The sequence below is a fragment of the Bos grunniens genome, chromosome 15 (assembly GCF_055505025.1).
Source record: "Bos grunniens cultivar Pamir isolate PY7600 chromosome 15, Bosgru_T2T1.0, whole genome shotgun sequence".
NCBI lineage: Eukaryota > Metazoa > Chordata > Mammalia > Artiodactyla > Bovidae > Bos > Bos grunniens.
The window spans coordinates 47,543,598-47,571,266 of NC_141179.1; the positions used below are offsets into that span (position 1 = coordinate 47,543,598).

Here is a 27,669-nt window from a genome sequence, read left to right on the forward strand (position 1 = left end):
AACCACGTATCCATTTTTTCTACATCCTTACTATTCCAATTTGGATCTTATCAATCTGATCATAACATTTTTTATGGTTCTCTATTACCCCAAGGATGAAAATCTAAACTCCTTAAGATGGTCTACAAAGCTTGGTCCATGTCTTCGACCTCATCTCACAGTGTTTCCTCTGCATGTTCCCTAGGCTCCAGACAAGCTGTACTAATGATAGTTTTCAGAGTACCTCCCACATTTTGTCCATTCTTTCTTGCCTTGTTATGTGCTGATCCTTTCCGCTGAAACTTCCATTACTTTTTCTTTTTAAATACTTTTTCTTTTGAACTAATTTTAGGCTTACAAAAAAGTTGCAAAAATAGGACAGAAAGTCCTTGTAAACTCCTTACTCGTGTTCCCCTGTTATCATCTTAACTAGAGCACAGTGATCAAATCCAGGGAATTAACATCGATGTAATACTTGCAACTAAACTGCAGACCTTATCTGAAACTTTCATTTCTCAGTCTTACTCTTGCTTGTTTCTAAAGACTGCTCAGACATCATCTTCTCCTAGACGGCTTTCCTAGGCCCCTTTGCTCTTCTTTCCCCTCATTCTCTAAACACTCATAGGACTTGTGTGTGAGGAGTGCTACTCCTCGATGTGTGTTGTTGTGTGATGAGTACTGCTCCTTGATGGCAATTACACTACGTTGCAATTGTCTATAAAGGCTGAGATCCTGAAGGGAAGAGACTGGTTATAATTGACCTGGAATTCTGCCTGACAAGGAGGATCTTACTCCATGTTCCTTGAGAGACTGAAAACGATAGTGCTCAAGGTATCAAAAGGCAGCAGGTGTTGGCGAGCCAACGCAGGGCAGTCATCGCCTGGGTCCTATCCAAGCCCGCAGGTGGTGCAAGAAATGAGCTAGACCACTCGCTGTCTGCCTTCTCTAAGGCTCTGCTTTTCCGCAGGTCTGGCTCACCTGCTAACTCCTCCCCTTAGACCTACCCGCCCAGTGTTAGCTCCACCCCCTCCACGCCTCCTCTTCCTCTGTAAGCTCCTTTAGGACCTGTGACCCCGCCCCTACCACGTTTGTCACTCTTTCATCCGGATCTCTGTCCTAAGCCCCGCCCTCCGGCCTTTCCCTGCCTCTTTTAGTCACGTCGCTCTTTAGGTCCCGCCTTCTGCCCTCTGGTTTGACCTTTCCTCCTCAGGCTCCGCCTCCACCCCGCGGGCCTCCTCCTCCCCAGAGGTCTTCCCCTGTGACAAGCGGGAGTCCTTCAGAAAGGCGGGGTTTGCAAGTGCGAGGGGGCGGAACCTGGGGGGAAGAGGCGGTATTCCTTGCTCGGAATGCCGTCGGCGACCCCGCCCCTGCGCTCGGCCGTTGCCAGGAAACAAGCATCGACGCTCTGGCTTTGGCCCTGTCCAGCCAATGAGCTGGCACGCCGCTGCCCAGCGGTGCGTCGCTGGGCGGTTACGTGTGGTGCGCGGGGGCGCGAGTTGCGTGTGGCGCGGGGCGGGGCGCGGCTGGTGCGCCTGAGGAGCGATGGCGGCCTGAACTCACCTAGCACCGCGGTGGCGACCGGGCCTGGTCAGGGTCGGGGTTCTGTGAGTGAACACTAAGTAAGGGCCAGAGGGCCCGGAGAGGCGCGAGAGGGGATGAGGGACTGGGGAATGACGGCACCGGGTTTGGTGACTGCCCTCCTTGTGAGGGGACAGGGTGAGGGGCTGGAATGTGGTGAGGGGCCGGGTGTGAGTGTCTAAGGTTGGGGAGCAAGATTAGAGCCTCGGGTGAGTGGGCAAGTAAGGAGCTGGGTTGTATGAAGGGCCGGGATGCTTTCTGAGGGGCCAAGTGAAAGGGACTTGTGAACACGGTTTAGTGAGGAGCTGGGGCTCCTGTGGGCAGGAGTGAGGGACAGCCCTGGCTAGACCAGAGTGAGGAGGGGTTGAGGCCTGTGCTGGGAGGGAGAATAGAGAGGGCTGAGGCGGGAACATGCTGATAGCTGGTGAATCAGGAGGGAGCTGAGGGCAGGGCATGGAGGGAGGAACGAGGATTGTGAGACCTAGATAAAGATGAGAGGTCGGTTCTGAATGGAGTGTCCTGCCCAGTGAGAGCAGTAGTTTTAGGTTGAGTTAGGATAGCTTGGGTGGAAATGTGCACTTCGCTCTTCTGCTTCATAGGCTCTACATATTCTGGAGGATCGAAACATGAAGATGTCATGGACAATAGTAACAATGATAATGAAAATAATTTTTGAGACTTACTCTTTAACAGAGTCATCGTTGGAATTCCTCATTTCCTCAAGTTATTTCTTGGGACTGAAGACTTGGCGATGTTCCCTCTCATAGAGATTTTTTTTGGTTATGACTGCCTGTGTTTGTTTCCTCTTCACCTGATTCTGGGCAACCTTACTCCACTGCTGCTCCTTATCTGTGCTGAGCTGTGGGGCTTTGACGGTTGCCTTCTATATTGGACTAGCTGCTTAAAGTTGCTAATTCTACTTTCATGAAAATAATATGGCTTGTTACATACAACGCTGTATTTAGACTTCCAAACAGGATGACTTACAGTTAAATTAAAACTAATTTATGTACAGTAAAGTACTCATATTTAAAATGTACATGTTTGATGAGTTCTGACATATGTTTACATCTGTGAAACCATCACCATTTTCAAGATACTGAACATTTCTACCACCCTCAAAAGTTTTTCTCTTATCCCTTTGAAATCATTCCTCCCTTCACGACATGTTAATTGGTTCAGTTTATTAGCGTTTTACAGGTCCCATGTTCCCTGCCAACCCACATGCACATAAAAATTTTGAATGTTGTAGAAAGCTGGGTTGGCAGTCAGATAATTGCCACTTCCATACTATTAAAATTCCCTCTCTACTGACAGTCTGCCACAGAGCAGATACCTTCCCAACCTCAGGAAGAGGTTCATCTTCCCAAAACAGACCATTCTCTGAGAATTAGGAGCAGCCCAAGTCCCCATTCCATTCAAGAATCTGAGCCTCAGAAACAACCGTCCTGTGGTGTTTTCATTGCTTCTCTCTGAAGACCTAGCAGATTTTCATGGTAGTGGAACCCTTGGCAATCTTACCTAGACAGAACCCTTAAAACTTACATGTATAATGAAAGAGTTTTAGGGCAGTGATTCCTAAACGTTGGGTTAAAAACAGTGCCAGTCCATGGTTAAGTTTTTATCTATTCAAGGTGGAAGGAGAGAAATAAAAACATATGGAACATGAGTTTTCCATAAAGATAAATTTATTCTTAGATTATCATTCCTATTCTTCTAGTGTTTAAGTGCTCTCTCACTGATGAAGTAGTGGTGACAGTAATTGATGGGTTTTAAAAAACTGATCTATTTGTCAAAATAAAAAGTAATGATCCTATTTTAAAAACTTTAAAATCTATGTCCACTGGATCATGAAATTCAGAAATTTAGAGGGATGGTGTGGCTGCTGTATTATGTTGAGGAAGCATGCTGCACATGCTTCCTCAGAATTACTGTTTGATATGGATTGCATAGTGATCTCAGGTTTTGCTGGAATTATATAGTTACCCTGTGAAGTATGTAAGGGCAGGAATTCTTATTTTATAGATGGAGAATCAAACTGGGGAGCCAGAGATCACAGTGATAAAGTGGCAAAGTCTGGACTCCAGATTTGGTCTCATGAGGGTGACTTGGGGTGGAAAATAGTTTGTAACATAGAGTGAAGGTGATGTGGCATAAAAAGCATGTGATTTATAAGAAGAGTTGTGATGACATGGAGGACATTATACTGGCAAAATAAATTTTTAAAAGATTTGTAGTTGTTCTGTTTCCAAAAGAGGTTAAAGAGACTTTGTGGGTGACATAGGTTTGAAGGTTTTGTTTAATAATGTGGCAAAAACAGGAACAGTTGTCCATAATACCTGGGTCACATTGCGATAATGGTAGGTCAATCAAGTTGTATGTCAGAGGGTTCTTAGGGACTGTGCATTCTTGATCGTCTGGAGAAAGCACTAGGTTGGTAAGCTTACTGTTTGCTATACTGAATCTCTGTTGAATTGTAGTGCTTTAAGTGTAATGGATTTTGCTTTATGATATATAGCTGAATGATAGATCTGAGAAAATGAAACATAGATGAGGATGATGATGTAGTGCTGGGGTCCAGCCCCGTCTGATCCAGGGTATTCGAAGGAGAGACGGCATCGGCGATCATCAGGAAACAGTAGATCAATTAAGCGTTAATTAAAGATATAAAGAGTGGTTAAATAAGGATAGCTCAGTGAGGAAATTCAGTGGAGAAAAGCGGCTGAAATAAGGATAGCTCAGTGAGGAAATTCAGTGGAGAAAAGAGGCTGAAATAATTCAGCCACAAGGTGAGAGAAAGAACGACATGGGGAGACCAAGTTTCAGTGAACAAGGCCTGCACTTTATTTTCCGAAGTAGTTTTTATACCTTAAGTTATGCATAGAGGATAATGGGGGAAGGGGTAGAGTCATGCAGTAAGCCAGGCTTTCTTCCTGCAAACTTATCATATGCAAAAGTTTAGGTGATTTGCATCATCTTCTGGCCTGGAGGCCTGTTAACATTTTAAGACCCTTTCTTCAGAAAACTTATTTTTCTCTAAAGGTGATTAGGCAGGCGCCACCCTCCAAAAGCATTAAAGTTGCATTCCTATAGGGCAAAGGTGTGGTGGGCTACAACAAAAAAGAATTAACTCAAGGGTCCAAGGTTACAAACATTAAAGCTACTATTTACACCAGTTATATTAATCAATACACTGCCATGGACACAGCAGGTAAGGGATATGGAGACTTAGCAGCAAACATTGGCCCAACAAGTGAAAAACCCTTCACCAATAAAATTTCTAATCAATCTTTTAACTGCTCAAAGGACTCTGTATTTAGACAGTTTAGAACATCTCATGCCTCTCACAGTTGGGAGGCTCTGAGCAGTCACATGTGGCCGGAAAAACCTATTCAGGCAGGCTAGAGGATTTCCAAAGGAGTTTGTAGGTTGAAACACTGTCACACCCAGGAACTTTATTAACTGGAGCTGTAAGTTAACTCTTTTTTTCAGAGAGAGGTAGTGGGGGACAGCCCCCCGTAAAGTCAGAGGTGTGAGAGCACAAAGCAGAAAGTAGGCAGACTCTGGTTTGGGGGATAGATGCTCGAGAATTTCCAGGGGTACTCCTGAGGCTCGATCCCACCTTTGCGTATGCCAAGCCTCCTTCCTCCTGACCTTTGCCACGGGCGGAGTTCCTCACACTGGCTCCTGGCGGTGATAGACTTCCAGTTGAGCTATTCCAGATCCTGAAAGATTATGCTGTGAAAGTGCTGCACTCAATATGCAATATGCAGTATGCACTCAATATGCAATATGCCGGCTCCCGCCAATGTAGAGATAGAAACATGTTTGGAGTGCTGTGTGTAACCATTTATTCCACCTCTGCTGTGTGCCAGCACTCTGCTAAGTGCTGGGAGGACAAATTCATTCATTTATGAATTCATTTATTCATTCAGCAGATACTTCAGCATATAGTCTGCCCTTACGATGCTCACATTTTATGAGATAACAAGATGTCAATAAATAAGACCTGGTCCTCTGTATCCTCAGGGAATTTGCAATCTGATTGGGAGAGGTGGACACATGAAAAGATAATTTCAATTTAGAGAGAGAATGTGAAATGTAAAAGTATATCATAATTAGATGATTACTTCTCTGTATCTAGTCTTAGTTTCTCTCTATGTTCCGGTCATTTTACTCAGTGATCTCCTGTATATGTTCACAGGTATCATAGTTAACATGTTCAAAACAGGACTCATTGTCTTTGCTTTGAATGTCTTCTTTTCTACCATATGGTATATAGCAGTCCAGGCAAGGACTTCAGTGTCATCTTCCATCTTTCTGCTCCTTTACCCCCTGTATGTAGTCAATCACTAAAATCTTAATACATTTCCTTTTATAGTCTCTCTGTTTGCTTCATCTTTTCTGTTATAGCTTCACAATTAAGGCTTTAGTTTACTTCCTTCTTGTCTCTTATCTGGACTTTTTCCCCCTGATAGTCTCCTGCCTTCGTATTTTTTTTTTTTTTTTTGTCATTTAATTTTTATTTGTTTTTTTTACTGGAGTATACTTGCTTTACACTGCTGTGTCAGTTTCTCCTATACAGCAAAATGAATCAGCCATACATATATCCCATCTTTTTTGAATTTCCTTTCCATTTAGGTCACCATAGAGCAGTAAGGAGAGTTCCCTGTGCCATAGAGTAGATTCTCATTAGTTATCTATCTTATACATAGTAGTATATATATCAGACTTTCTCTTTTCTAATCCGTCCCTGGAATGATCTTTCTAAAAATACAAATTTAATGGAGCTCTTTATGCTTAAAATTTTTGGCTGTTTGTCTTCTGTAGGATGACATCCAAATTCCTTAATATGGCATCATTTGGCCTCGACTCATGACTAGCCTCATCTCCTACCACTCTCCACTCTGTGTTCTAGCTTGAATAAATTGTTCACAGCTCCCTAGCAAACATGTTACTTTTTTAAGCCTTGAAATCTTTGTAATTTCTCCTTTCTCTTCTAGGAATGCCTTTTCTTCTCTGCCCAGTGAACTTTCCTCATCCATTAGGATCTGGTTCAGTTGTACCTCCTCTTTGACTTCTTTGTCACCCTCTCCCACAAAGAGGGTGGAGAAAGCCATGTGCAACATGGGATTTACTTTGGTAAGGGGAGTCAACATGTGATAGAGTTCACGTTGTGAGTTATGAGGGCTCTGCTAGAGTCAGGTGGGGAGATGCCTGCAAGAAGCAGAGGTGGTACTGGGGAGAGGAGGAGTGAGTTGGGACCATACACTGATATCCCATTTGTTTTATAGGTATAGGCTGAGCGATAGACAAGCAGAGAGGATATGTGTAATCTCAGTTCTAGATTGTAGGCTCTTATGAGGTGGGGTTTGTTTGTTTTTTCCTTTTGTATTCCTATGAGGTTTTAATCAGATCTTCCCACTTAAGCATCTAGGGTAACAGCACATTGCTGCCTCTTAGGTCAGTAAGAGGCAGAGCCTAGGAAGAACATTTGTAAGGGGATGAGAAGCCTTAACTTCACTGACCTGTTCTTAGAAGGTTGTTTGGTCTCTCTCTGTCAGCTGTAGGTGTTACAGGTGTATCCCTGCCCCCAGCTCTCTCCCTCTCTTTGCCTCACCCAGGGCAAAGGTTCATAAGTGGGGCTGAGCCACTTCCTGCCTTGTTCCTGCTGTTGGTGGACACTTGCTGAGTGTGCCTGTATGTCTGAATTGGGGGCCCTATGGTGAGTACTTGGCTCTGGCCATTTGGGAGGTCTGAAAGATCAGCTCCTTTTTTCCCTGTGACTGAGCTTGTAGGTGAATTTGGGAAGAGAGGTCTCCTTTTCTGTAGACTTTGCTATGGGAGGAACAGGCACAGTCATAGGGTGGTGATTCCATTCTCTTCTTTGTCTTGTTCTGAACTTTTCAGGGTTAACAGGGAGTGAGGGAGTCTTATATAGGTGACAGGAACACTGAACTTGGCTTTCTTTTAGGCTTTTGAAGTAGGTGAAGAGGGTCCAGGTTAAGTGTTAGCTTTTGAGTTCTGAGACACTGATTTAAGTGTGGTTCTTCTCTTTGAGGTCTTTGAAAATAAATGGGGGTGGGGTAGGGAGGGAAAGTCCTGGAGACCAGTTCCCCTTGGGTCTGTGATTAGTGCCTTATGTTAGTCAAGCAGTGGAGCAGAAGTGGTTCCCCAGGTACATCACAAGGTAGAAGCTGTTTGTTAGTCTATGGAATTAGGTTCTGGAAGCTGGAGGCAGTTTAGTTTTGGACACATTAAAACCTTACTTTGCTGAGACTGGTTGCTTGGCCCTTCTTCAGCTCCCCTGGGGATTCAGTTTGAGGTGGTGAGGATGGAAGTGTCAGAGTAGGTTAGATCTCTCCTTTCTGTCAGAGATGAGGATCTCTGAGAGACGGAAGACGAAAGTGGGAAGGAAAATGTCATTTATAGAGCACCTAGACTTCTACATAGATTATCTTATTTAAATCTTAAAACAGTAACAATATATATTTCATCAGGAATTTGTGGATGAGGAAACAGGCTCTGATGTGTGATTTAAGGTCATGCAGTGGGAAAATGGTTGAGATTCAAACCTTTGTTTGAGGGACTCCAGAGTTCATGCTTTATTTACTACTATGGGTTATTCTTGCTGGACCTTAAGGACCTCTATTCGTTTTCAGTCCTCAGATGAGGTATGTCTGAGGAAACATTCTGTAACCAGTAATGCTGTTGTATCAGTGAGGGTCCTTGAAGGTAGCAGATGGCACAAATTAGGTTTGGAAAGAATTCAATGATAAATGGGCTGTCATCTCTTACAGAAAGGAGAGATCTAACCTACTCTGACACTTCCATCCTCACCACCTCACAGTGAATCCCCAGGGGAGCTGAAGAAGGGCCAAGCAACCATTCTCAGCAAAATAAGGTTTTAACGTGTCCAAAACTAAACCGCCTCCAGCTTCCAGAACCTAATTCCAAAGACTAACAAACAACTTGTAAATATATACAAAGGCATGGGCAGAGTTTAAGGAAACTGACAAAGGATGATGCAGTATCCCGGGGCTAAGAATGTGACAAATGACAGGTCTAGGAACAGGGGAGATTTCTTCCCAGTAAGTGCGATTCCCAGTATCGCACTTGCTGGCTTTGCCTTCTCCAGCCCATGACTACTTGGGATCTTAAATACTAGGACAGACGCATAAGTACTTTTTCTAGTGCATCCGTGCTGGTGATCCAAATCAGTGTGGTTGTGTTTGATGGTTTATAGGAAACCATGTGGGGTTATACACAGACTGAGTATCCATTCTGTGGCACTTCCATTTTCTCCCCTCTGCTCTCTCCCTCACCCCGACTCTCTTGGGTGAGTGAGGGAGGGAAGAGTAGTTGGGTAGGGGGTAGTATTAGATATTAGCTTTCCTCTTTTTGTTTTCAGATTTACTGGAAGTGGCACTCATCCTTTATATTTTACTGTTTTCTTCCTTTCTCAGAGAAAGTGGTGTACTTCTTTTTCTCAGACTAGTACTATACTTGTTTTTTTTTTTTTGGTCAGGTATCCCCTTCTGATTTATCCACAACCTGTTACTTTGTTCAGACTTCTTTTCCTCACTTGACAACTGCCCTTGAGGCTCCCCATCTGACCGGCTAAAATCAACTGACTATTTTTAGTTTTCATTATTTTATCTCTCTGTAGACTGTGCACTATGGACAACCTCCAGTTTCCTGAAACTTCCTTTCCTTGATTTCTTGATTATGGTTATTTCTTGGATTTCTCCTTCCATTTCTGGCTACCTTCACTAGTCTTTTTTAAAGACTCCTCCTTTGCTTTTTTAAATCCTGGTTTTCCCCAAGATGTCACCTTTGGCTCCTTTTGTGATTACTGATCTCTTCGGATGATTCCATCCCCTTACTTAGCTTCATCTACTACATATAAGCTGGTGACTCCTGGATTTATAGCTCTAGTCGTGATTTTACTCTTGAGCTTGAGTATAATTTCTACTTGCTTTCTGGACATCGTGGATATCTTATCGGTGTCTAAAAACTTAACATGTCCAAAACTAGTGTTCCTAGTGTTAGTGTTCCTAGTCTGTTAGTGGAATTACCTTTTATTGAGACTCTTATACTTCATATTAGGGTCTTCTGTCATCCTCCATTCATTTGGTAGATCTTATTCTACTTCATGGTTAAGTTAAATCTGGAGGCTGATTATCTGCATTTGCATCTCATTCTTGCCACTTACCAACTGGGTACCTTTGGCTATTTAACCTTTCTAGGCTTTGATTTCCTTGTGTGTGAAATGGAGATAATAATACATCTATGGTTTTTATTAGGCTTAAATGAGCAATAACATGCAGTGCTTAGAATGGAGACTGGCACATATAAGTGCTCAATATGTGCTAGCTATTATAATTTTTAAATTCAGCATCTTGTTCCACAAATGTTTTTGAATGGCAGTTACTATGTTGGCATTGGAATTTCAAAGAAGAATGAATGATATGGTCTCTTTTGTCAAGGAGCTTGCTATTAGTGACAGATATTATAGGTGTAAACACTTTCATTATCACAGGGGACATGCTGTGGGACATAGAGGTGAATCTCAGATTTACCTTTTCTAATTCTGCTCTTACGACTTTAGTTCATACATTCCTTTTTTAAAATGGACTATTGAAACAGATTCTTATAAATTGTCTACTGCCATTAGTCTCTCTCTACCTTGTACTGCTAGCTGACATATTTTTAAAGGCAAATTTGATCTTACCATTTTCTTGTTTAAAAAGCTCCTTTATTCCAGGGTGTTCATAAATAAAACTCCTCAGCATGATATTCAGTGATATTTATAACCTTCACCCATGTTTACCTTTTAACTTAACATTGTCCTCTCTTCTCTAAATGGTCTGTGTTTAAGCCACACCAAACTTGCAACTGTTCTTTAAATTTACTATGTTCTTTCACAGTGCTGTATTTTTGTATATAATGTTTTTAATATGAAGAAGACTTTTTGCTCTGCTCTCCTTGTGACCAGTATCTCATTGTTAACGTTTTACATCAGGTATCACCTCTTTTCTGGAATCCTCTTACAGTTTCCAGGCAGATTTAGTTTCTTTCCTTAGTGCACTCATGACATTTTTGTAAATACCTCTTTATAATATTTATTGAAGTTTTTGTTTATGCTCCCCCAACTGTTTTTATCCATCTTTGTATTTCCAGTGCTTCCTTAGCACAGTGCCCCAGTACTGGTATGATGTACACTGAATTAATCAATGAGTGGGCCCTGCCTGCTCTTTAGGACTGGCTCTTCCCATTATGTCTTTTTGGGGAAAAAAAAAAAAAAAAAGACTTATCTTTTGTTCTCAAGAAAGTTTCCTTAAGCAAGCAGAGTTACTGCCTTTTAGTTGTGAGCAGATAGTGGTGAGAGACTGTGTATCTGGGTAGAAGGAGGTGGTGGTTAATGTAACTGGAGGGCAAAGTGTGGGTCTGTTGGCAGGTCTCTGGGTTCCTTTAGGCCTTGTTGAGTATAAAAAGGAAGGATGATTGAACCATGCCTTTCCTCTGAAGTTGTTGTTTTTTTGCCTCTGAAGTTTTTATACTCAGGAGGTATTGTTGAGAGCCATTACTGCTGAGAGGGTGGTAGATGTGATGAAGAAGGAACTGTGAGCCATGGCTGAGGCCAACAGATGTTTACCATGATGGTATGGTCACTCACCTAGAGCCAGACATCCTGGAGTGTGAAGTCAAGTAGACCTTAGGAAGCATTACTGCAAATAAAGCTAGTGGAAGTGATGGAATTCCAGCTGAGCTATTTAAAATCCTAAAAGATGATGCTGTTAAAGTGTTGCAGTCAGTATGCCAGCAGATTTGAAAAACTTGGCAGTGGCCACAGGACTGGAAAAGGTCAGTTTTCATTCCAATCCCAAAGAGAGGCAATGTCAAATTCAAACTACCATATACTGTACACATTTCACATGCTAGCAAAGTAATGCTCAAAATCCTTCAAGCTAGACTTCAACAGTACATGAACTGCAAATTTCAGATGTTTAAGCTGGATTTAGATAAGGCAGAGAAACCAAAGATCAAATTGTGAACATCCGTTGGATCTTAGAAAAAGCAAGGGAATTCCAGAAAAATGTCTACTTCTGCTTCATTGACTATGCTGAAGCCTTTTACAGTATGGATCACAACAAACTGAAAAATTCTTCAAGAGATGAGAATACCAGACCACCTTACCTGCCTCCCGAGACACTTGTATGCAGGTCAAGAGGCAACAGTTAGAACCGGACATGGAACAATGGCCTTGTTCAAAAATGGGAAAGGAGTCTGTCAAGACTGTATATTGTTACCCTGCTTATTTAACTTATATATGCAGAGTATATCATACAAAATGCTGGGCTGGATGAATCACAAGCTGGAATCAAGACTGCTGGGAGGAATATCAACAACCTTAGATATGCAGATGATTCTACTCTAATGGCAGAAAGTGAGGAGGAACTAAAGAGCTTTTTGATAAGGGTGAAAGAGGAGAGTGAAAAAGCTGGCTTAAAACTCAACATTGAAGAAACTAAGATTAAGGCATCCAGTCCCATCACTTCATGGCAAAATAGATGGTGAGAAAGTGGAGGCAGTAGCAGATTTTATATTCTTGGACTCCAAAATCACTGCAGACAGTGACTGCAGTCATAAAATTAAAAGATGCTTGCTCCTTGGAAGAAAAACTGTGACCAACCTAGACAGCATATTAAGAAACAGAGACATTACTTTGCCAACAAAGGTCTTTCTTGTCAAAGCTATGGTTTTTCCAGTAGTCTTGTATGGATGTGGTGGCAGAGGATGAGATAGTTGGATGGCGTCACCAACTCAGTGGACTTGAGTTTGAGTAAACTTTGGGAAATAGTGAAAAACAGGGAAGCGTGGCATGCTGCAGTCCATGGGGTCACAAAAAATCAGACACGACTTAGTGACTGAACAACAGCTCTTTCTCTAATGTGGGTGTTCTGTCACGTCCGCAGGAGTGAATGTTGAATGCATCTGACAGGAGTGGGTATATGTGTATTTATGGGAGTGTATCCTTGTATTTTTTTCTAGAATTAAAATTCTTTTGCTTTTTTGATTGGTTCTGAATTTTTACCTCTTAAGATTATTCAGCAAGTTAAAGATCTGTTTGTGTATTTCCTGTTGGGTGGGCTTCTAGGGAGGGACCTGTAATAGAAAAAGGTTTCTTCCTCAGAAGTCCCAGAGGACTAGAGTCAGATCTAGACTGGATTTCCTGATAGTTCATTGTTTGTTCATTCATTCATTCATTCATTCACTTGAGCATCTATACATTCAGCAGATAATTTATTGATCTCTAGGTACTGGTGATGCAACAGAGAAACCTTGTCCTCAGTGAGCTTACATTGTAGTAGGGAAGATAGATAAATGAATAGACAAATATTTTCAGAAAATAAAAAAGTGTGCAGAAGAAAGGATTAGAAAGCTAGAGAGTGAAGGTGGGAAAATGCAGTTTCGATAGAATTGTTAAGTAGAGGAAATGGCATTCAGAAAGAGTGATGTGAACAATGTGAAGATCAGGAAAAGTGCATTCCAGACAGAGGAAAGAGCTAGTGTTCAAGAAAGGCTCCTATGAGTGAAGTATGAGTGAAAAGGGGCATGTAGGAAGTTATACAGATTAGATTAAATAGTGCCCTAGAGGCCAAGGTAAAGGACTTGGATTATTACCAGTGTGATAGGGAATCATTGGAGGGTTTTCAGCAGAGGAGAGATGTAGTATAATTTATGTTTTAAAACTCTAGTTGCTGTGTGGGGAATAGATTCTCAGAGGGCTAAGACTGGAGGCATGAAGACCAGATTGGAAGCTATTGCAATAGTGAGGCATGTTTGGAGGGTATAGATTATAGGCTGATGGACTGGATATTGGAGGTAATAACAAGAAGAAAGAAGGATGATGCCCAGGTATTTGACCTGATCAAGTAGGTGAATATTGCTATCATTTATTAAGGTGGAGAAGGCTGGGGAAGTAACACAGGTTTGGTGTTGGAATGAGTTCTGTTGTACACGTGTTGACTTTAAAGTGCTGATTGTGTGTGTCGTTTTCAGTGGAGTGGTGGTTCTGAGTTCTTCCTGTTGGGTGGTAGAAAGAAGCAAACTTCTGTTAACCTCTCTATTCTTTCTCTTTGAATTAGATTTGTAGGCCTGGATTGGGCAGTGACCTCTGGGCTCACTGTTCCAGCCTGGTGTATCTTCTGGCTCCATGGACAGTTGTTGGCTCCTACAGACCGGATGAAGCAGACTAGAGACACAGGTGGAGAAAACCTCCAGCTGGCAAGTTCTCAGAGTGTGACTCTCTGGCCGCTGGCCGTGCCCAGCCTGCCTTATGGAGAGGATGAACTGGCTGAGCAGACTGGCCTCCCGGGGCCCTGGGCACCGTGTACCACAAGGGGCCAGTCTGCAGACCCCTGTCATGGCTGACCCTGAGACTTGCCTCATGGTTTTCAAGAATCACTGGTCCCAGGTAGGAGACTGTATACCAAAGGGCCCAGTCTACTACCTGCCTGAGTCCCTCTAAATTTCTGTGTTCTCTCACCTTATCATCTAGTCACCTTATTTTAGATTCCTTCTCTTATCTGTCCTGATTCCCCAGGTGGTGCGAATCCTGGAACGGCAAGGGCCTCGGGCAGCTCCTGGGGGTGCTGATGATCTCAGTGCCGTGCGCAACCACACTTACCAGATGCTGACACTCCTGGCAGAGGATCGCGCAGTGCCCTTGGTCCCCACAGCTCCTGGGCCCCTGCTTGAGTTTGCTCTGCGTGAGGATCTGCTAACCCGTGTGTTGACATGGCAGCTTCAATGGGATGAGCTTGGGGATGGGGTTGAGGAACGGCGGGCTGAGCAACTGAAACTCTTTGAGATGCTAGTGAGCGAAGCTCGCCAGCCCCTGTTGCGGCATGGTCCAGTTCGTGAGGCTCTACTGATCTTGCTGGATGCCTGTGGCCGCCCTGTGCCCAGTAGCCCAGCACTGGATGAAGGCCTGGTGCTACTTCTCAGCCAGCTGTGCGTGTGTCTGGCCCGGGAGCCTTCATTGCTCGAGTTCTTCCTGCAGCCACCTCCTGAACCTGGAGCTGCTCCCCGTCTTCTCCTCTTTTCTCGCCTTGTCCCTTTTGTCCATCGAGAGGGCACCCTGGGCCAGCAGGCCCGCGACGCCCTACTCCTGCTCATGGCTCTATCAGCTGGAAGTCCCACTGTGGGCCGCTACATCGCAGATCACTCTTACTTCTGCCCGGTCAGCACCTCCTGGGATGGGTGTAGGGTATGGTGTAGGCACCTTCCTATTTAGGAGGTGTGGAGGGGCTATGCACCGGGGCCCTCTCCTTTAGCAAGTAGCCCCCTGGGTTTGAATGTAACACCTGGAATTGGGGTGGGGATGAAACTTGGGCTTATGTGGATAAGGCAGGTATGAAGGCTTTTCATGGGCCAGTGTTCCCAGGTGATGTCTTGGCACCTTGGGTAACTAAATATCTGCTCTGGTAATAGCTTTTATCCCTGTTCCATAAAACTCTGGGTTAATAGTTCCCTGTTTTCGTTTTTTATATTGTCTGTGCCTTTGGTAACCTGTCCTTGGGGATGGCCCCCAGGTGCTGGCCACAGGGCTGAGTGCCCTGTACTCGTCACTGCCCCGAAAGATTGAAGTTCCAGGGGATGATTGGCACTGCCTGCGACGGGAAGATTGGCTTGGAGTGCCAGCCCTTGCGCTTTTCATGAGTTCTCTAGAGTTCTGCAATGCAGTCATTCAGGTGGGACTGGGGTTCCCAGGAGCTCTGGCCCTTGCTCATCTGGGGAAATGGGGTGGGAGAAGGTGCAATCTCTGGAGTTCTGATTTTCTTTCAGCTTGAGGGGAGGGTGCATATATATATATATTCTAACATTTTGCTCCCTTTCTGACAGTAGCACCCTTCAAAATTCTCCATCCTCTTTTTTGTACCCATACAGGTGGCTCATCCTCTGGTGCAAAAGCAGCTGGTTGATTATATCCATAATGGGTTCCTGGTGCCAGTCATGGGCCCTGCCCTGCACAAGGTGAGAGTCATGGTGGCAAGGCAGATTAGGGGATTAGGCTGAGGAGTGGTTACCTCAGTGCCAGGACCAGTGTGGGTGGCAGTGGGCAGGGTACTCCTCCCTTTTTCCCTGTCTGTTCCTGGTACCTCCTTAGAACTTAAGGAAAATGGCTTTGTGTATATGTGGGGAAGCCCTAAATTTCCGAACTTTACCTTCCCTTCGTTCAGACCTCTGTGGAGGAGATGATCGCCAGTACCGCCTATCTGGAACTTTTCCTACGGAGTATTTCAGAGCCCGCCTTGCTCCGTACCTTCCTGAGATTCCTGCTGTTACACCGGCATGACACCCACACCATCCTTGACACCCTTGTTGCCCGTATTGGCAGCAACTCCCGGGTATGGCCCCTACCTCTGTCCTGGCTTACCTGGGTGAGCCATCTCCTCTCTCCAGCCTTTGTTCTGGGAGGGTGTTTCTGCCCTTCTTTGGCCTTTGTCTCCAGTAATCACTTCAAAGTTAGGTGGCATTTTCTTTCTAGTATTAAACTTTTAACTATTTTGGGAACATTTTCAATGTGCTTCCCTGCTTTTGTAATATCTGGATATACACAGGACAGTTATATTTTATGAATGACTTTGGCCACTCATGGCTATAGGTTTTGCCATTGTGCAGCACTTGTAATATGGCATTGACCTGAGAGTCTCTTCAGCTGTGTAGTGCTCTGTGGTTTGTTGTGGGTGACTCGAGATCACCTCTTCAGGCTCTGAGCCTGCTTTATAACTAGTGTGTTTACCTGTACTTCCTTTTGAATTTTCTGTATTTGAACTGCTGTAACTTGGGGCACCCATCTGCCTACCTACCTAGTAACATTCCTTCCTCCTGAAGGTTTTGATCGAATGTTCAGTGTGTTCACTATATTGGTCTCTGGTACTGAGGATATAATGGTAAGCAGTTTTTGCTGACTTCATGGAGCTTCCTTCACAGAGTAGGTAGAGAAGCAAACACATAACTGAAATAATTGAAAGTTGAGGTCATTTTTATAAAAAACAGGCTGCTTAGAAAACAGAGAGTGAAAGTGGTAGTCATTCAGTTGTATCCAAGTCTTTGTGACCTCATGGACTGTAGCCTGCCAGGCCCTCTCTCCCTGGAATTCTCTAGGCAAGAATACTGGAGTGAGTTGCCATTCCCTTTTCCAGGGGATCTTCCTGACCCAGGGATCCAACCCAGGATTAAAATTTGAAAATGTGTTGGCAGGTGGATTCTTTACCATCTAAGCCAGTAGGGTAATCAAAAAACCTCTCAGAGGAGATGACATTGAACTGAGACCTAAAGGTCATGAGGGAGCTAGCCTACTAAAGAGCAAGCAGAAGAACAGTCTAGGCAGAGGGAGCAGTGCTTGCAAAGGACACAGTTGGGGAGAGGAAATGAAATGTATTTGAGAAGATAAAAGACCAGTGTGATTGGAGGTGTAGTGAGCATGGGGAAGAAAGGAGGGAGAGGTGGGTAAGATTCAGATCATGCATGGCTTTGTAGACCATGGTAAGAAGGTTAGATTTTAACCAATAGAAATATATATAAAATAGGAGTAAGTTGTCTAAGTAATAAAGACCTACTGTCCTTCTGGGGGAAATAAAGCATTTGTTTAGCCATGCACTTTATGGCATTTATTTTGGCTCTATCACCACTTTTATTTCCTTCTTTTATTACAAATAATTGAAGTTCTCTGGGTCTTTGTGTTTGAAGTAGAAGTTCTTGGATCACTAAGGGTTCTGGAAAGTTGTTCCAGTTACCTGAGATACCTGGTAGCAGGGTTTGAGGTAGGTAGGATTTCTGGATAGCTATGTTTTGTATACTTGACATTCTCCTGAATAGCTAAGTTTAAGGTATGTGTGAGATTTTTAGACTGACTCTGATTTGACCAGAGTTTCTGAACCAAGTGTACACCCTAAAATTGGAAAATGACAATAACTACAACAACAGATTCTAAGCTCTGCCTTAGGTCTCTTGAGTTATATTCTTTGGAAGTAGGCCCAAGGCATGTGAACTTTTATAACACCCCAAAATGTAAGTATGATACATGCCTTAGCTTAAGAATTATTGGTATAAACCAATAGGAAATAGTTGACAAAGCTTTAATTTTACAAAGATATTGAAAAAGTTTTATTTCTAATTATGCTGAAGTTCGACCATTGTCTTAAATCTGTTTGGCTTCATAGAATGTCCTGTTCATGTTTTGAGAATGTTGATTTCCTTCCTAGGGTTGATTTTTTTTTTTTTTTCCCCCTGTGCTGGGCTCTGTCCATCTTGTTTTTGTCTTAATCTTACCCTAATTTCTTTGATTCTCCCTCAGTGTCTTTAGTCTTTAGCACATATTTCTGTTAGTATTGCATTTGGTCCTCTGGTTTCAGGAGCCTTTCGTGGTCTTTGGGTATTTATTCTTGGCTCTCTGTTCTTGGAGGAACCAAATCTGTTCTGATTTCAGGATTCCCATGTTAAACATGCAGGTGCTTTCCCTTTCCTGTGTTTGGCCCTTTTAAGCTTGATTCCTATTGGCCTGATTTTGTAACCACTATAGCCTGACTTTCATGGCTTAAGGTGAATAATGCTGCTAGCTAGTCTGAGGACCTGAGTATCTGTATTAGTTTCCTATTGCTATCATAACAAATTATCACAAACATAGTGGCTTAAAACAACACAAATTTATTACCTTACCATTCTGTAGGTCATGTATCTGATACTGACCTTACCCTACTAAAATCAAAATGTCAACTGGGCAGTGTCTTTTCTGGAGGCCCCAGGAGAAAATCCATTTCCTTGATCATTTTAGTCCTTGGTCATATTTACTTAATTGTAGTTAAAGGACTGAGATTACTATTTTCTTGCTGGCTGTCAGCTGGGAACCATTCCTAGCTTCTAGAGACCAGCTAAATCCTTGACTTATGACTCCTTCCACCCTCAAAACCATCAGTGGTGGATGGAGTCCCTCTCACGGTTCAAATCTCTTCCTTTTTGACCCAACTAGAAAATATTCTTTGCTTTTAAAGACTCATGTGATTTAATTGGGCCCCTCTGGATAATCCAGGCTACTCTCCTCAACTTAAATTCCTTAATAACCTTAATCGTGCCTGCAAAGTCCCTTCTGACATGTAAGGTAAAAAGGTACAAGATCTGGAGATTAGGATCTGTACATCTTTGAGGGCCGTTTTTCTACCTACCATACAATCTTTAATGAGTCTGAGTGTTTTCATTAAAACTCATGTTTTAATGAGACTGAGTGCTAGTTAAAATGGTCATTTAGGGTAAATATCCATGCTGACTAAAATGTGAATTGCTATCTTATCTCTTTCCCACCATGACTGGCTTTTAACTTCCCCTCAGTCATTTGGTAAATGATGAACACCTAGACTGTGGAGGTAGTGCCCTAGACTAAGACCCAGTGTTTGTCTTCGAGGAGCTCAAGTATACTTGTCATAAGGGAAGTACGGAGACAGCACTTGGGGATTCAGCGGAGGAAGGGAGAACTTACATGTGTCTGCTGTCTTTGCCTGGCTGGAGGTGAACCACCCTTATTGCTTTCCTAAAACAAAAGATTTCCCTTGTTCTGGACCCACCTATTTTTTCCTTTTCCTGTCAGCTGCCCTTGAACTTTTCTTTATTCTACCTTCTCCGAGAGACACTGGTGTTGGAGAGGTGACTCACACTCCATGTTCACAGCCCCCACCCACTTCCCAGTTGGGATTCTTCCAGGTTCCCTCTGGTTTCTTGCTGGTAGGCATTCAGTTACTATGCTGCTATAGTCTGCTGACTGGCATTCACTTAGTTATCATGTTGTGTTGTCTCCTGTTAGACATTCACTCAGTTCCAGTATTTCCTGGGGTCTCTTCATGGGTATTCCTTCCATTTAAGTGTTGCTAGAATCTCTATTGCCAGGTATATATAGCCAGAGTTTGATGACAAGTATGTGGTCTATAGAAATGCATTAAATCTGGCACACAGTTGTTCCTATCTGTAAATAATGATGTCTTGACCACAAAGATAGTGTAATTATTTGTTTAATATTTGAATGATTGTTACATGCCAAGCCCTGTGCCATTGTTGTTTTAGGAGTGGTTGCTCGGGCCTCAGGTTGTGGGGGGCGGTTCCCATTTGTTAAATATCCTGAAGGGCTGAGAGCTCTTACAGTGACTCATCTCCGCCCCATCCCCCCCCACCCCCCCAGCTCTGCATGGTGTCTTTGAGTCTCTTCAGGACCCTTCTGAACCTCAGCTGTGAGGATGTCCTGCTGCAGCTGGTTCTCAGGTAGCTGTTGGGGCAGGGCTGAGGGATGGCTGATCCTGAACCTTCAGGGCTGTCGGTGCCTTGTGCACTGCTGGGGTGATGGGTTGCATGGGGGTTGCTTGTGCATGTCCTCTTGAAACCTGGCTTAGCCATGTAGTTCCACTGATATTCTCCCAAACCCTGTCCTTCCTTCCTGATCTATCCTTTCTTTTGTGCTCTCTTTCCCAGGTATCTTGTCCCGTGTAACCATGTGATGCTGAGCCAGAAGCCGGCTGTGCGTGACGTGGACCTGTATGGACGAGCTGCAGACAAGTTTCTCTCCCTAATCCCACGCTGTTGTCGGCACCATGCCTCCAGCCCACCTCGTCCAGAGCATGCCTCGTGGGCACGAGGTGGGCCTAGCAGAGAGGCAGGGAGAAGGGAGGACACAACGGGTATGGCCTGGGTCCTGGGTAGCCTAGCAAGAAGGCGGGGCCAGGGTGGAAGGAGGGAGGTGGCCGTGAGTGGCATTCCATCTTTAGGGAAGTTGGTGAGAGGTGTTGGAGGGTGGATCATTAACTCTACCAGAGAAATTTAGCTTCTGAGCAGAGCCGTTCCTTTTCTTCACTCTGGTCATGCTCTTCTGTTTCTGTTGTTTTCATGGTGATGGTGGTGAGGGTGGTGTTGAATGAGGAAAAGCTTAATTTGAGTGGTGGAGAGTCAGCTGTCCGAATCAGTCACATTTCTGCTGCTCTGTTGGCTTCTCTTGTAGTTACCCATGTTGTGTCATCCCTCCTCCTGCACCTCTGTCTCTTTGATCCCTCTTATGTTTTTTCCCCTTGGCAGGCCCTGGAAGCCCAAGTGTTGACTCCTCTTCTGTGGTGACTGTACACCGGCCCTCCACACCATCTCGTCTAGCCCTCTTCCTGCGACAGCAGAGCCTGGGTGGCTCCGAGTCCCCAGCCCCAGCCCCTCGCTCACCAGGGCTTGCTACGTCCCCAGCCTCCAGCCCTGGCCGCCGGCCCAGCCCTGTGGAGGAGCCTGGTGAGCTGGAAGACAATTACCTGGAGTATCTGCGTGAGGCGCGCCGTGGTGTGGACCGCTGTGTCCAAGCCTGCCGTACCTGGTCTGCCCCCTATGATGGCGAGCGGCCCCCTCCTGAGCCTAGTCCAGTTGGCTCCCGGACTAAGAAACGCAGCCTACTGCCTGAGGAGGGCAGGGACAATGCGGGGGGAGGGGAGGAGGACGAGCTGGGGAGTGGGGGGCTGGCTGGGGGTGCACGGGAAAGCCTTGGCCACCTGCCCCCTCCCCAGCTCAATGGGCTGCCAGGACCATGGCCTGAGGGGGCCAAGAAGGTTCGTCGGGTGCCAAAGGAGGGAGCTGGGGAACCACTAGAGGACACTTCTGAGGGCATGGCAGGACTAGAGGGCTTTGGGCAGGAGCTTCGGGAGCTGGAGGTGGCATTGAGCAATGGGGGTGCTGGCTCTGAGCCCCCTCTAGAGCCTTCACTACCTCTTGAGGAGGAGGAGGCCTACGAGAGCTTCACCTGTTCCCCTGAGCCCCCTGGCCCCTTCCTCAGCAGCCCTTTGCGGACTCTCAACCAGCTGCCAAGCCAGCCCTTCACTGGTAAGCTACTTAGCCTAGGTCTTCTCCTTTGTGTACTCTTTGCATGTTCTCGACCTGTTTGTGCTAGTTTCTGAGACTTCTTGGCCATGTCATTCCTGTGTACTTGCCTAGCTCCTCATCCATTTTGCTTGGGTCCCCTCCAGATACATATCATGTCATACTGTGTCTCTGTGTCTGTCTGTACGTCTTCCATGCTTGTGCTGGTTTGAGTATTGACTTTTGTCTGAGCCTTATATGTCTGTCCTATGTGCATGTTCCAACTCTTCCTCAGTCTGGCCGTTTCCTGGAATGCGTGATCAGGATATTTTGTGTTTGGTGTTTCCTGGTAAATCACAGTAATACATCTGAACCATGTGGAAGACATGGCCTGTCCTGTTTGTGAGGCACCTGTAAATCATGCCATTCCATGCTGTTCCCACCAGTGTATCTGTCTGGGTGTTGGGTCTCCTGTCAGCTCTTCTGTGGCCCACAGTCAGCTCTCTGATGTAGTTTCCTTCTTCAGCCCTGGCCTCCTTTCTCCCAGCCTCTTTAGAGAAGGGCTCAGTTTCAAGTTTCTCCTGTTTCCTATCCTTGTACCTTGCCTTGACTGCTCGGTAAGCCTTTCTAAGGGTTTATGGGTAGTGGTAAGAATTGCAGCAGATAGAGTGAAATACCTCTGGGTAAATTAGATCAGTGACATACCACAATCAGGGAAAATGACAGCGCTGGCCTTGACTCCTCCAGTTAAGTTCTTTTGGTTTCTTCCAAAGACCTTGGGGTTAGACCTGGCCTGAGTGGCTGGGCTAACTGCATTTTGTTTTTGTTTGACCCTGCTTTACCCAGCCCAGCTCGCACCTGGCTCTTGTCCCTCCTCTACATACCATCCTGGGGGTTGTTGGGGAGACACTTCTGGGAAGCTGTGTAGTGATTTGGACTAGACATTCCTTGAGTTAGTGTCCCATCTATGTCTTTGTTGCATGTAAATCACTTACTGTGATGCTGGTATATTGTGAGAACTCAGCATGTGGTAGTTCAGGATTATTATCTTGGGCGGATGGCAGATAGTAGTTGACCAAGGCGCCACATGTCTTCCTCACATGTTTGTAGTGAGGTTATTATGCATTGATCAGTACAATCAGTACACGTTCTAACTGGGCCTGGGATATACTGCCACACTGCTTGCACATCATCAGGGCTTTTGCTCTGGAGTAATAACAACTCTTGCAGACTATAGAGAATAGGTGTATTCATTTACTTAGCCTCTGCTTTGCTCTTTCCTTTTCTATGCCACTAGAAGGTGGTGTGCAGGTTTTACCACTTTATTGAAGTGTTAACTGAAGCTCTCTGTCTTTTTTCTTCTTCATAAACTCATCTGAGCTTTTTGTCTTGCAAAAAAGTCCCCTGGAGATGATAAGGGATATCTTAGGACCTTGCTAAACCAAGAGTTGATTTAGAGCTAAGGCTAGTCATGTGTGTGTGGAGTGAAGACTGTTCTATGATCTTTTTCAGGATTCAGTGTCTCTTGCCCTTCATTGTTCTCCTGGCTTAATTCCTAGGGCAGTTCATAGGCACAGTCCCTTTCTCCCACAAATCCCTGACCAGATAGACTGTGATGGTTCTACTGTACTAGTGTTGGTGACCTGGCTCAGTTGAGGCCAATTCTTCTAGAAGGTCATTCTAATCCCTTCTGCTAGTCTCTTTTCCACCAAAGAGTCTGTCCTGGATCAGTTTTCTCTGGCCCTGAACTAAGCTCTTTTTTTCCCTACAGATTCTATCTTACCATTTTCGTTCCCAGTTCTTGAACAGACCTGATTATTCCTTTGGTTCTCCAAAGATTTCTCCCCTTTTAAGTTGATCAATATAGTCACCTTCTTTGCCTTCATTTTGCTTTCTTGTGGCTTTATTTTTGACTCAGGTCTAGTGTTATTCTCTGTCTTGTGTGTGACTTTGTTTCTTCTTTTGGTTCTAATCACTTAGTCACTTGTTCTTTCTTCAGTTGTTCTCTTGGGTTAAGCTTTTTAAAAAATTGAGAAATATCATATAGCTTATAGTTATTATTGAATACTTAAAATTTGCTAGATTTTGACCTAAATGCTGTGTATCAGTCTCTCTTTGATCCTCTTAATAACCTTGTGATGTGGGTGTTTTTCTTATTTTAACAAGTAGGAAACTGTGCTTGGAGAGTTTTGATTCATCTAGTAATTTTACTAGTAAATGGTAGAGCTCAAATTTAATCAAGTCTGTCTAATTCCAGAGCCTGTGGTCTGGCTCTTCATCTAGAATGTGTATAAAGCTGGCATCTGGCCTTCTTGTGGGTCCATGTGGTGTCTGCCATTTTATCTTGTCCAGAATAGGTGTTCACAGGATATTTAAACATTCCCAGAGACTGAAATACAAATAATTTTCACCTAGTGGGGGATCTCGTTTTGGGGAGGAATGTGTGTGACGTGCACTGTGTTCAGGCCTTGTATCCTTGTGCCCACCTCCCCAGGCCCCTTCATGGCTGTGCTCTTTGCCAAACTCGAGAATATGCTGCAGAACTCCGTCTATGTCAACTTCCTGCTGACGGGGCTGGTGGCCCAGCTGGCCTGTCACCCTCAGCCCCTGCTCCGCTCTTTCCTGCTCAACACCAACATGGTCTTCCAGCCCAGTGTCAAGTCCCTGCTGCAGGTGTGCGATGCATGCGTGCATGGGTGCGTCCAGGCTCCACAGTGGGCCAGGCCCACAGCTGGAGTAGCCCTGGGGGTGCTGGGAACAGGCCTGGTGGGGCTAGAAAGCACTGTGTCAGTCTGAAGCCACCCAGAAATGTCATGAAGTTGTGCTTCATAGGTGCTGGGCTCTGTGAAGAATAAGATTGAGAGCTTTGCAGCCTCCCAGGAGGACTTCCCAGCACTGCTATCCAAAGCCAAGAAGTACCTCATTGCCCGTGGCAAGTTGGACTGGACCGAGGGCCCTGCAGCAGGACCTGCCCCCCGCCGATCTGATTCCCTAGGTGAGGTCTACCCTGCCACTGCCTCCCCATCTTCCCTAGGCAACTAACTAGCTCAGGTTAATTGAATTCTTATTAAGGTTGAAGCCTTGTGGTGAGAACTGGAGAGTTGCAGAGAGTGGACTCTTGATTTTATCTTCAAGTTTCTGGTCAGAGGAAAAATAGTTGTGTCCACTGAGAGCCAAATCAACAGTACCAGCAAAAACTACTCTAGAAGCTGGGGACAGGCAAGGGGACAGAATAGTTTCTAGATTGAGATTTTTTTTTTTTTAGGTTGCAATATTGTTAAAGTTTGGTAAAGGATATGACATTTGACATGGGTCTTGAGAGATGGGTAGGACTTGGGTGGCAAAGGAATGGGATGACTATTATTTGTTCAGGAGATAGCATGAACTGTTTAGCTGGAGCAGGGAATTTGGAAGGTGGTGGAACAGTTGGTAGTAAGGCTGGGAAGATATCATCACAGCAGAAGGTTCTCAGAGTAGAAGTTGGGATGGGTGGAAGTTGTAAACTTTTAGGCAGTGAGATACCAATTGGAGGTCCTATATGTGGGAGTGGAGAGATAAGTATGTAAGTTCATGTGTTAGGTGCATTGGAGTTAGGAGAAGATGGAGTCAGAAGAGCAATCAGGAAACGTCTGCCATAATGCAGATGTGACGTGTGAGGCTTGAATTAGAACAGTAGAAATAGGAAGAATTTGATAAGGTGGAAGTGGGAAAGAAGTATTGGCAGAGTTTGGCGAGTAGTTGTGAGATATGAGGAAGAAGGAAGAGTTATATATGATGTTTTAAATTTAGATCTTTTATCAGCAAGTATCTGAGTGCTTGAGCTTCCCAGGTGGTGCTAGTAGTAAAGAACCTGCCTGCCAATGCATTGGGCATAAGACATGCGAGTTTGATCCGTGGGTCGGGAAGATCCCCTGAAGGAGGTATGGCAATCTACTCCAGTATTCCTGCCTGGAGAATCCCTTGGACAGAGGAGCCTGGTGGGCTACAGTCCATAGAGTTGCAAAGAGTTGGACATGATTGAAGTGATTTAGCACACAGTGCATCTGCGTGCTTGCCATGTGGTGTTGTCTTTGGTACAGGAGACTCATGGAAGTGCAAGATGAGATCTTTACTTTCAAAAAGCTGATAATCTAGATGGGGACTAGAGGATTGTCATAACTGAGGGAGCAAGGTCCCAAAGGTGGTGGAAGTAAGTAGGATCCAGAGCACCAGGGAAATTTTTTCCCCCTTTGAGGCAATTGAGAAATCAAGGAGGACATTATATCTACCAGTGGAGTTTTGAGATGTAGAGGAAATTTTAGGGAATTGAAGTCATCCTTTATTTGCTAATCAAAGTAGGAGGCAGAATAATACACTGAGCAAGAAAGCAGAGGTGAGATGAGGGCTTTCGGAGGAAAGTGTGTAGGTTGGGAAGAGTACCAGGAGGGTTATTATATAGCTGTGAAGGCCCAATTGAAGTTTCTTAGCATGATTTCCTCGTGGTCTAGTGCCAGGAAGTAATCTTGCTTCCATAGTCCAGGTACTATGTTCACTGGGATATAGAGGTAAATAAGACAGAGTGTAAGCCCTTAAACTCACAGATTAATGTTTGAGGAGAAGACATGAGAACAAGTTATTGAAATGCAATGTGATAGGGCAGTAAAATGGGAAGTTGGTGGAGGCCAAATTAGAGGAGAGTTGGGGTTAGGGGGATTAGGCCAGGGATGAAAACATCAAGGAGAACAAAATTAAGGCAGAAGGGGCTACAGAAGCATGAGAAGAGCCTGGAGGGTTCCAGGGGGAGCAGATAGATGTGGATGCCAAAGCCAGGGGCTCTGTAGAGTCTCAAGAAGAGGTGGGAGGAAGTGTGTGAACCTGGTTATAATGGGCTCTAAAAGCCACATTTAATGTATCTGTTTAGTGTATATCTGTCACCAGTATTAGAGGGAGAGAATGGGAATGATATCATGATCTGGAGACTAAATCCCCAGAGTCTAGGCCCTAGGTCTTGGACAGGGACAAGAATACATCCAGGGCCAGCAGTGTCGGCAGGAAATTAGAGGAGAAAAGGCAGTATTTTCAGTGGTTCATTTGAACTGACATGTAGAGTTGTCTGGCCACAACCAGTGGGAGGGTAGCTTTGGTGGTTATAGGAAAGGAATTGGTGGAAGGCCAACTGGTAGCACAGGAGAGTAGATCTTGGAGGGATAGCAGTGTGTGACAGATCTGATAAAGTCACTGAACTCTGATTGCATATATAGCCCCTGTGGGTATTGAAGGAGCAGAGGATGTGGCTGAGGCGTCATAGATGGGCAGGGGGAAAGGGGAAGTGTTTGACTCCAGTACAGGAGCGTGCTGGGCAGCAGGAAGTAAGGGCATGTTACAGATGGGGGAGAAAGAGCTTAGTGATCTAGAATAGTGATTGGAAAGGGAGGAGCAGTAAGAGAATCCCTTAAGGTAAAGGGACCTGGAGAAGGGAGTGGTCCTGTCTGAAGTGTCTGAAGGGTTGTGAAGTGTCTGAAGGGTTGACTGAGCCTGATGGTTGACTGGTGGGATGGCTGGATAGAGGGAAGGAGGCTGAGCAGGCAGCACTTAAGTGTTAAGAGTCCTAGTTGAAAAGTTCATGAACCTGGGAGGTGGGGGTAGGGTGAGGTGGGGAACTCTCCTCTCCCAGGCCAAGGGATTCTGCCTGACCTCAGCACCTTCCCGACACTTCTGTTTGTTCCCAGTGAAGAGCCGGAGGCCGTCCTTGGGGGAGCTACTCCTGCGGCATGCACACAGTCCAACCAGGGCTCGGCAGGCGGCACAGATGGTTCTCCAGCCTGGGAGAGATGGTGGCGCAGGACTTGGCCTAGGTGGGGGCTCCCCTGGGGCTTCGACGCCGGTCCTACCCGCCCGGGGTGGGGCCCCTGAGCGCCAAGGTGAGGCTCTGCGAGTCAAGAATGCTGTCTACTGTGCAGTCATTTTCCCTGAGTTTCTCAAGGAGTTGGCTGCCATCTCCCAGGCACACGCTGTCACCTCGCCTTTCTTGTTGGATACTTCCGAGGAGGGGTCTGGCTCTCCTGTCTCAGGCTTCGGGCCCCTCAACCCTTAACTTTCTTCCATGGACAATCAGGGCCTTGAGTGGCCTGGGCTGGGGCCAGGGTGTAGGCTCCTTTTTATGTTTGGAGGCAGTGGCAAGAGGACTTTTTAATTTATTTCTGATGAATGTTTTCTGGAGAACTTGTTGCAATATGTATAAAAGGGAAATCTCTA

The 27,669-nt window shown here is 45.0% G+C and overlaps 1 protein-coding gene across 12 annotated transcripts; it reads left to right on the forward strand.

Moving 5' to 3' along the window:
* Window positions 1-1,498: 1,498 nt before the first annotated feature.
* On the forward strand, window positions 1,499-27,669 carry FHIP1B (FHF complex subunit HOOK interacting protein 1B). 12 transcript variants are annotated; one of them, XR_015141533.1, is made up of 12 exons: window positions 1,499-1,598; window positions 13,710-14,038; window positions 14,168-14,806; window positions 15,159-15,317; window positions 15,514-15,600; window positions 15,807-15,974; window positions 19,796-19,875; window positions 20,083-20,288; window positions 20,680-21,459; window positions 23,930-24,131; window positions 24,268-24,430; window positions 27,144-27,669. XR_015141533.1 is itself a non-coding variant. In XM_086338381.1 (12 exons), the coding sequence occupies exons 2-12, from the start codon at window positions 13,901-13,903 to the stop codon at window positions 27,506-27,508; spliced, it is 2,964 nt and encodes a 987-aa protein (XP_086194507.1). In that variant the 5' UTR covers window positions 1,499-1,598; window positions 13,710-13,900; the 3' UTR covers window positions 27,509-27,669. The 12 variants fall into 12 exon arrangements, 8 of the variants coding, with proteins under 8 accessions (XP_086194507.1, XP_086194511.1, XP_086194509.1 ...); XR_015141536.1 differs by having other exon boundaries at window positions 20,680-20,877; XR_015141537.1 differs by having other exon boundaries at window positions 20,083-20,246; window positions 20,680-20,877.